The 10,692-nt window shown below is 32.7% G+C and overlaps 1 protein-coding gene across 1 annotated transcript; it reads left to right on the top strand.

The window, feature by feature from the left end:
- Positions 1-391: 391 nt before the first annotated feature.
- Positions 392-2,572, top strand: LOC131628373 (uncharacterized). The gene is made up of 4 exons (XM_058899207.1): positions 392-618; positions 724-1,311; positions 1,634-1,782; positions 1,890-2,572. Exons 1-4 carry the CDS (start codon positions 392-394, stop codon positions 2,570-2,572), a joined length of 1,647 nt encoding a protein of 548 aa, XP_058755190.1.
- Positions 2,573-10,692: the final 8,120 nt, after the last annotated feature.

Raw genomic sequence — 10,692 nt, 5'->3', positions numbered from 1 at the left:
TTACATGGTTCAAAGATAATGGAAATGAAATGAGTAGACTTGATAGATTTTTACTATCGAGGAATTTCATTGAGGAGTGGGAGGTGATAGACCAATGAATCGAAAGGAGGGACATTTCGGATCACGCGCCTATCCGCTTGAATATGGGGAAAGTAGATTGGGGTCCAAAACCTTTTAGGTTTAATAATGTGTGGTTTAAACATGATAGTTTTATGGAGTTTATCAAAGAAGAATGGGGGAAGATGAGTTTTAAGAGGAGGGAGATTATGTCTTGTATGCTAAACTCAAAAGATTGCGAGAAAGGCTTCGGTGTTGGAATAGAGAGGTTTTTGGGTGGATAAATTTAAAGATGGAGGAGGAGGTTGACACAATTAATAACTAGGACAGGTTAATGGTGGAAAATCTCGGAGGTCTCATTGATCCTTTAGTTCATGATAGAAGAGAAGCAACTAAAGAGTTATGGAAGTGCTTGAACATAAAAGATTTCATGCTCCGGCAAAAATCTCGCAACCTTTGGTTGGAAGAAGGAGATAAAAATTCTAGGTTCTTTCATAATGCTATCAAGGATAGACAAAGGCGTAATGCAATATCTAAGTTGGAAGGAAAGGATGGCATAGTGTAAGGAGTGGGAAATATTAAAGAGGAGGTTAAAAGTTTCTTTCAAACTTTCTTCAAGGAAGAAGATTTATCTAGACCGGTGCTGGAGGGTTTCTCTTTTTATAGTTTGACTGAGGAGGATGTGGTGTTGATGGAAAGAAGCTTTACGGAAGAGGAGGTGAAAGAGGCCGTTTGGTCTTGTGATGGCAACAAAAGTCCAGGGCCGGATGGTTTTTCTTTGGAATTCTTCAAAGTGTGTTGGAATGTGATCAAGGATGATGTTCTTTTGTTCGTGAGGGATTTTCATGAAAAAGATATTCTCAGTAAATATTGTTCATCTTCTTTTATAACTCTAATACCAAAAGTGTCAAACCCCCAATCCTTGAGTGACTATCGGCCTATATGCCTAGTCGGTAGTTTATACAAGATTTTAGCAAAAATGATGGCAACAAGATTGAGACGGCTGATTAGGAAGTTGGTTTTGAGAAATCAAACGACTTTCATTCTGGGGAGATACATTTTGGACGGAGTTCTTGTGGTGAATGAAGCGTTGGATCTAGCGAAAAGAAGAAAGAGAGGTTGTGTTGTGTTGAAGGTCGACTTTGAAAAAGCATATGATAGAGTAAGTTGGAATTTTGTGAGATATGTCTTAAGAAAGATGGGTTTTGGTGATCGTTGGATGAGATGGATGGAGGGGAGTATCTTTACCAATTCGTTAGCCATCCTAGTCAACGGTAGTGCTACGAAGGACTTTTTGTCGAGAAAGGTTTTAGGCAAGGAGACCCGCTATCCCCTTTTGTGTTTGTTCTAGTCATGGAGGCGTTCACCACTCTATTGAGGAAGTCTAAGCAAAATAGAGAATTCTGTGGTTTCAAGATCAAAGATGATAAGGAGGTGGACATATTGCAATTTGCGGATGACACATAATTTTAGCCGAAGGAGACACCGCAAACTTGGGGTGTATGAAATCTATCCTTAGAGGATTTGAGTTAATGTCCTGATCTCGGATAAATTTTCATAAAAGCAATGTTTACAGTGTTAATGTTGGTGATTGTTACATGGAAGCTGCGTCTTCTTTTCTTTCGTGTAAAGTGGGACATTTGCCTTTTAAGTTTCTTGGTGTTAGGGTTGGAGGAGATCCGAGGAAGTTTTCATTGTGGAAAGATTTATTGAAGATGTTAAAATGTAGATTGGCCGTTTGGAAAGGGAAACATCTCAATATAGCGGGTAGAGTGGTGTTGATCAATGTCGTTCTAAATTCAATTCCTATCTATTCTCTATCTTTCTATAAGACTCCAAAATGGTGTTAGATGAGATTAGATCTTTACAAAGCAAATTTCTTTGGAACGGGAGCGATCTTAAAAAGTCTATCAACTGGGTGTCTTGGGATACGGTTTGCAAAACCCGTGAGGAGGGATGCCTCGGAGTCAAGAATTTCGAAATTATGAATGTGGCCTTAATTCGTAAATGGAAGTGGAGAATGCTTGTGGAAAAGGAAGCGGTTTGGAGGGATATTTTAGAAGCAAGATATGGTAATTTGATGCTAAAAGTTTTAGTTGGGGATAATTCGGTAGTGGAAAAGAAAGATTCAATTTGGTGGAGAGATATAATTACTTCAGATAATTATGAGAATCTCAATAACAATCACTTCGCGGGAGATATTGACTGTTCTGTAGGGAACGGAGCAGAAATTCCTCTTCGGTATGCTTGTTGGTTGGGTCCGCAAATGTTAATGGAGGCTTTTGTAGAGTTGTTTGGTTATGCAGAAAATCACTTGGCTGCTGTTAGTAGTGCAGGATCTGTGTGTGATGGCAAATGGATGTGGAGCGTGGATCATTTGGTGACCGACTGTTGTGCTGACAGCGTCATTCAGCAGCAATTAACGTTGCTGGCTGATCTGAGTTCTCTAATGCAGCAGCTGGAAGTTCGTGACAGCGGTGATGATGGCTTCGTTTGGAATCTGTGTGCGGAATGAGCTTTTACAGTCAGCTCATGCTATGACCGATTCAAAGAATAGTTATCCGGGCCTCCTATAAATCAAGTTATGGTATCAGCTTTGGATTATCTTTGGAAAACAAAATCTCCTTCTAAAATTTTATTTTTCGGGTGGCGTTTGATTCTTGAAAAATTGGCCATAAAAGATCAATTGGTTAAAAGAGGCACTTTGGTGGAGGGTAATGAGACCAATTGTGTGTTTTGTCAAACGGAGGAGGAAACATTAGTTCACTTGTTTGCGGGCTGTACAGTTTCTAAAGGAATTTGGCGGAAAGTTTAAGGGTGGTCGGACCTTGGCTCAACAATATCTTTGGAGGATTTTGTGAATTTCTTTCACAATTGTAGCAAGATAAAGTGTGCAAACAAGAGGTCTATAAGGGCAGGGATTTGGCTTTCCACTGTGTGGATTTTGTGGCTCAAACGCAACGCGTTGATTTTCAAAAGTGAATATTTTAGCTTTACCGATTGTATGACGGAGATTGTGTTTAACTCTTGGAGGTGGCTTAATTCGTTTTATAAACGGGTGGAACATTGTAATTTCTACTGTTGGAATATCCTTCCGTTCTCTTGTTTTGAGGCTTATGAGCTTTCCTTTTGTATTTTGGGCGGAATAACCCTTTTGCTCCCTATTAATCCATTGCTTATTAAAATAAAAATTGTCGGTGCCATTCAACTATGGAAGAAGTAATCCATTTTTTAATATTTATAAATTTTCTTTATTAATTTATATAAAATATAATATCAAATATTATCTAAATTTTTATTCTAATCTTTTAGTATAGGAATAGCTAGATGTGTAAATGGCGATACTTGTTCTAATCAACATTATTGGTGCCTACCACCAAGGGTAATGAGGTGTGTCAAGAAACTATGCAACCGCTCTTATCCAAACGAGTACACAAAGTTAAAACCTACTACAATAACTACATATTTAGTAGAAGATATATCTCTTGTTTCAACAAACCAAAAATAATATGTGATTAATATATATCCCATTTCTAAATAAATCCTATAAATTTAAGTTTAATATGTTTATGTAAGATTATATTTAGTCATAATATTTACATGTGATTTAAAATGAACTAGAATATGGTTTGTGCGTTTCACCGGCAAATATTTAAAACTAATTAAGTTGATTTTTTTTCATAAGCAAAGGATTATATATATATATATATATATATATATATATATATATATATATATATATATATATATATATATATATATATATATATATATATATATATATAGGAGAACTAGGGGTTCTCAAGCCCGATTACAATGAATAACAGGAAACCCCAACAAAAAGGAAGATTACAAATCAATTACACTTACGAAAAGAAAAACAACGGATCCTTACTAAATTCGTAAAAACAGTAATTAAAATTAGTAATATTCCCGCAAAAAGACCATCTCCACACCATTAGTTTAATGTCCCAAACAATATTGTTGACGCTCCAACCATCATTCCGAAAACACACCCCGTTTCTAACTAACCAAAGATACCACGTAGTAGCTAGCCACATCACTCCCAATTTACACCTCTTAACTTTCTTTAATCTAAAGTGTCACTCCATAAAACTTGGTAAACACTCTTCCTCTACCCTATCTCCTATACCCACCCAAAAAGCTACCTCATTCCAAATCCTTTTTACCACCAACAAAAAACAAAGCATGACTACACTTTTCTAACTCAACACCACAAAAAGAACAAAATAATTTATCTAAAAGGAGAGAGGTACCTCTAAAAGTAGTATATAATATTAAGAAATGTGAAATTAAATTAAGTGTTAATAATATTTTAGAACTTCAACTTTCATAGTTAATCTTCAATGTTGTATTCATTTAAAATTAAATATAATACAATTTATTTATTAAAAATAAAACATTGTAACATGATATAAAATATTACAGTTGGCACTTAATAAAGAACATATATTTGTAACTATTTTGGAGAAAAATTTTGCTTTAAAAATGGTAAATATATTTTGAGGTGCACTAAAATCAATAAAGTTCTTAAATATAATAGATTAGGTTTGAATGTGAATGTATGGTAGATTGGTCAGTAAAATAAGTTGCAGCAATTTCTTATCTTAATCCTAATATATATATATATATATATATATATATATATATATATATATATATATATATATATATATATATATATATATATATATATATATCATTTGGAAATGATATTTTTATGTAAGAATATGAGAATGAATCTGAACCATTAGATTTTAAAATAAATTGCGGAGATTATGTGTCAATAGTGTTTCCCTCTCCTCCATTATTAAAAATAAATGATGGAGAAGAGAGAAAAAAAGATTGACAAATAATCTTCACCATTTATTTTAAAATCTAATGGTTGAGATTCTTTCTCATATTCTCACATAAAAATTACACTCTCATATGATACGTCATATATATAATAATAATAATAATAATAATAATAATAATAATAATAATAATAATAATAATAATAATAATAATAATAATAATAATAATAATAATAATAATAATAATAATAATAATAATAATAATAATAAAGCCTAATGAGTACTTTGGCAAATTTGCCACTTGACACTCTCTAGTGTTTTCTTCTATTTTGATTTATGCTATATATGGAAGCTTTCTTTTAATGTCTAATATTATATTTTATATCATTTTATAATTACTCTTATTAATGTGGAATACAAACAGTCTGCAGACTTTTTCTTCCCTCAACCAATTAATTTTTTCTCTTCCATGGCATTAAACCTAACTTCCCGTGCCAATTCAATATTTTCCTTTTCCCTAACCCGGATTTCAAATTCACCTCATCATTGGGAATTTCAAGAGGCGATTTCAATTGCGGCTCATCATTCATGCTCTATGTTTCCTAGGTAATATTATGAATCACAATTTGAATTCATGTTATTTTATCCGAAATCGATCTGAATTTCGTGGCTATAAATAGGTATTGTCAATACAAAATTGTAAACACGTTGGATTTTTTCTTGATAGTTCTTCTTCCTCTACATCTTCCTTCTTCCTCTATCTCTCTTCAGTCTTCTCTTCTTACTTTTATTTTTCTTCCTTATTCTCCCTATCGATCTAAAGATTCTGTTGTTTCATACATATCATTATTCACCACCAGATCATAAATTATTTTTCTTCTTCTACGATAATATAATGGTTAAGAATTGAATTAACTTTATATGTGATTTTCGGTTTTGCTTCTTCTCCCAAGTCATATATACTACAATGGAATCGTCACTTATATTTTTTCAGATAATTTATTTGAAATTTTGTTTCTTTTACCTATATAAATAGGATCAATCTCATCGATTCTCAATCACGCTTCTTCTAATTCGTTCATCGCTGCCTATTTTTGGTATTATGACTTATTTGTTGCGGTCTATTTTTTAAATTGTTTCTCTGTTCTATGTTTATGTTGAATAGGCATAAGAAGAATCTGCATATTTTTTTTATGTAAAAATATTGAAAGACAAATTTGTTTATGAATTTTTATCTTACTAGGATATCTATTTTTGTTATAATAATTATGAATAACTAAATGTGTAACATTGATTTAGGGTTGATGTTTTTTATTTTATTTTGTCTGTGTTTTGAAAACATTGATTTACTATAGTGAAAAGTTATACTAAGCCATCCAAGGGTTATTATTTTTTATATATATTTTTAAAGTTTGATTTGGAGTTCAGATTTGGTGAGCGGTAATATTTATGCGTCTATCAGTGTTGATCTACTTCTTGCTGGTCATGTTAATGCTTATGAACAATTGATCCTATAACGTGCATGGCTTTTATTTAATATGATGAATAAAGGTCTGTTTCAAGATATGAATGAAATCATGGATGCATTTCAACTGGAAAAGAAGTATGTCAAACACCAGAAACTTCTATGTTTGTGCTGGAAATTCATTCACAAAAGGAGAATGTTTGAAGGTTGAAAGGCTATTAGTGTTTTAATTCATGTAAATAAATAAGAATGGATTGCATGTATAGTTTTGTTATTGATGGAGCACCCTTTTTCAACAGCTTCTTGAAGATTTATGAATATAACTTTACTTTCTTCCTGGTACAATAACTTACTAAGTTCTTGGTAGAGCTATGGGATCTTATGGAGTCTGAGATGCCAATTGATGAGGAAAAAGCATCATTGTGTAAGTTTCTTTTTGGTGCTAAAGCTTTTTGGTATAGAAATAAAAATCTTATGAGATTCAATGAGATTCAATTTTTTTTTTAGATTCACTTTTAATTAATGAGATTTAGCTAAAGACACACTCTATAAAGAAACAAATGAAGTTTCTAATAATAATTATAGATTTATTCCTTAATAATAATTATAGATTTATTGATTAATATAATTTATTTTAGGCTAAATTACAGTTTTGGTCCCTCTGTTTTGGATTTTCCACGATTTTGGTCCCCCTATTTTCTTTTTAAACAGTTTTGGTCCCCCATCCAAATTTTGATGCAACTGTTCATGCACTGGTCATGTACGGACATGTATTGTTCATGTACGGACATGTACTGTTCATGCACTGTTCATGGACAAAATTGGGATGGGGGATCAAAACTGTTTAAAAAGAAAATAGGGGGACCAAAATCGTGAAAAACCTAAAACAGGGGGACCAAAACTGTAATTTAGCCTTTATTTTACTGCTGAAAGAAATTTAAAGATTAAAAGAAAGGTTTATGATCTAGCTATAATAAATTACATTAACATGAATATTATTTATATTCGTATGTGAACATTAATGTGATATATGTTTATTAAAAATTAACATGATATATATCATTTATCTTTTAAATTATACCAATTTGAATTAATTTAATTTTTTAACACTTTACCTGCCAATAATTAACTTTTTAATTTTTGACATGCCAATAATTAACTTTGGAACATAGTATTTGCATTCTTCAATACTGAATGTAATCATTTGTTATATTTTTAATATTCAAAATTCTCTCCTTCCAATTACTTGAGTCACCATAAATTAACACTACTCGAAAAACTCAAAAGCCAATTTTTTTCAATGTATTGCATTAATGGTACACAATTCACGATGTGCTCCGGCCACCATAATCCAATATATTTAAACACTTCATCCTAACTTATCCTCAATTATGTTTAATCATGAATATGTAACAAATTAGACTAATTCATTGTCCTATAATGTCTTTTTTATAAACAATTTATTATATTAGAATGCCGCATTCTAAGTTAACATTTTTTTAGCTAATTTTTAAAATTTATTAAAAATTTAATCATTATAATTAATCATGCCATTAAATTTATAAAATATTAAATCAATTAAAATTACCAATTTTTTTATTAAATGAATCAATTTTATTGAATTAACAATATTTTGGAAATTATACCTGAGATTCTGGTGCAACAGACCCATATATCATATAAGATGTCGAGACATCCGGTCTGTCATGAAGTAACACATGCAAGATATGAACAATTTTACACAGTACTGAAAGGTAAATAACACAAGTGATCGTTGACCCAATTCGGAGCAACTATCCTACTCTAAGGGCATACCAAGCCAGGACTTAGATCCACTATCAGTAGTATCAATTCAAAGCTAAACAACCACCGATTTACAACTTCTCACTTAATCCCTACCCAATGCAATCTCAACCTAAGACTTACCTAGGTATGAAATTACAGAAGACTCCCTTCCATGACAATACCTAGCCAATACTCTTGACTAAGAACAACAACTTAGAGTTGCTTCAAAACTTCCTCCAAGAACAATACACCTCTTGCCTACGAGCTTAGAGGTAGACACAACGTCTCTTGCTTCACAGCTTCGAGACAGATATGGTGACCTTCCCACAACCCGGGAGATTCACCTTGACAACCCTAGACTTATGCATCTTGAGTTATATAAAACTAGGTTACAAATATTTATATTTATAGCCTGTACCTAACTGGATCTGGGCTTCTAATCGCAACTAATTTGTTGTTACAAATACGCAGTAAGTTCTGCTACAATCAAGATCTTCCATTCCTTAGTTTCCAAAAATATCTCCACATTTAGAAACTATATAAAGCTATATATTCTTCAAATATTCAGCTTGATTCTTCAGACCTGTTAAATAAGATGACGCCATGTATGATTGCATCATATCCTTGATTATTCTGCAACTGTTAAATTATAACAGATTTAACTAATTCACTTTAGCTTAGGTGCGATGTCGTGACATCTCATACGAGATGTTATTCCAGATGTTCAAAAAGTTCAACATAACATGATCCAACATTCTGATAGGACTACTTGCTGTTCCTGTTCTTCTATGCAAGTTTCTACATCATATTCTACATTACATTATTGCTGCTATTATTTGTTTTACAAAAGTTAAGCCAATCCTTTAAATAGAGAACTTACAATCTCCCCCTTTGGCAAATTTTTTGCTAAAACAAATCAATTACAAAAAAACGGATCTAGAATAGATCTAGAATACCAACTTCAGAAAGATCTTTTTCGTTAGCGTTCTGAATATGCTCCACTACAGTAAGATCTTCAACACCAATTACAACACTAATAGCTGTAAAAAGGTTCTGAGTTCATTTGATGTACACGAAGAATAAGATGACCACTACTCCCCCTTAACGTAATAACCTCTTCTTTGTTACCAAGGGATGACCTTCCTTTGAGGTGGTGGAGAAAGAGGACCATGGAGAATGACAAATTTCGTAAGAAGAATACCAAACACCACCCTTTGTAACTCATAACACAGGGAACAACTGTGTTCATAACTCAGATCACAAGTCACAAATGCAATAATCTCCTTCCTAACCTGACATGGGACACAACTGCTTCCTCTTTGACATGTCTGTTCAACACTTGCATAGCCTAGTTCCAGACTCAACCGAGTTAACCCTTTCTCCCCCTTTTTGGCCAAAAATTGACAAAGATAGCCCTCACAAAACCAAAAACAGAACAGCTCACCCACACACAAACAAAACCCATGTTTAATATGATTTTTGATCACTCACAAGGTGATAGAGGTAGGAAGAGATATCCATAAATAGTTAGCCCTATTCTTCGATATTAACGATCTTTGAATGTTTCAACTGTTCTTGGTCAAAAGAAACGTTATTCTATGAGAAACTCTTATTAATTCAATGTACTCATTCAAACATAGCTTTGAAAGCCGGTTCAAGCTCCTGACTATATCTGCCGGAGAGAAAATAGTCCCAATGTATGCACAAGAATAATTAACTCATCTCTTTGCACTCCTTCGACACGTGTGTGATCACATTATCAAATATATGCTTTTGTTAGTCACTCAACAAACATGTCTTATAAAATATCCTGACATGTTGTCAGACATGTTTTTCTCTTTCTGACAAACATCACTCGTACAAACAAATTCTTTTATTTCTTAATTCTCTTTCATTGTGTGAAACTATGCTCTGCTTGAACGAAGAAGTTGTCAATCCTTGTTTTGTGCAGCTTTTACTCATTCCAAGATTTGACCAGTTAGAAATAGTAATAGATATGGACTTATGTGTTACATGTTCTTGAAGTTTATTCTTCTGACTAAACATACTTCGAAGTGTCTTTGACAAGACATGCTGACCCCCTAACTGTTATTGAGACTTGAATGATATTTCATCAATACCCTTCATGATTATTTAATGTTACCTTGACTGGAATGGAATGTTGAATTGCAATGTCATGACATTATAATAACAAAGTAACTTAAATAGTCCCACTTAGAAGTTCCTTAGGTAAACCAGCTTGACTGACCACAAGTTGTCCAACTATTTGAAAGACAACTTGCTTTACTTTTCTTCAGATCATGATCACACAAGAGTTTCTTCCTTTGATGATATAGTTTAACACAATTTGGGAAAGATTCTTTATCATATGATACTACCCTTCTTGATATCTTCAACTGACTCTGCACACAAATGGACATTCCCAAGAAAATTTTAACAGTTATATGAATACTACTAGTCTTCTCTTTAGTTTGGTCTTTAAAACTGTATCAATTCATGTTGAGACAAATGTCCTAGACATTTGTACATGATAGTCTATCCGTTCTTCTTGGACACATGGAAATCATA

This window comes from Vicia villosa, unplaced genomic scaffold (genome assembly GCF_029867415.1).
Source record: "Vicia villosa cultivar HV-30 ecotype Madison, WI unplaced genomic scaffold, Vvil1.0 ctg.000449F_1_1, whole genome shotgun sequence".
Lineage (NCBI taxonomy): Eukaryota > Viridiplantae > Streptophyta > Magnoliopsida > Fabales > Fabaceae > Vicia > Vicia villosa.
Note: the sequence above shows the minus strand (reverse complement) of the source record. Positions and strands in the feature narration are given on the sequence as shown.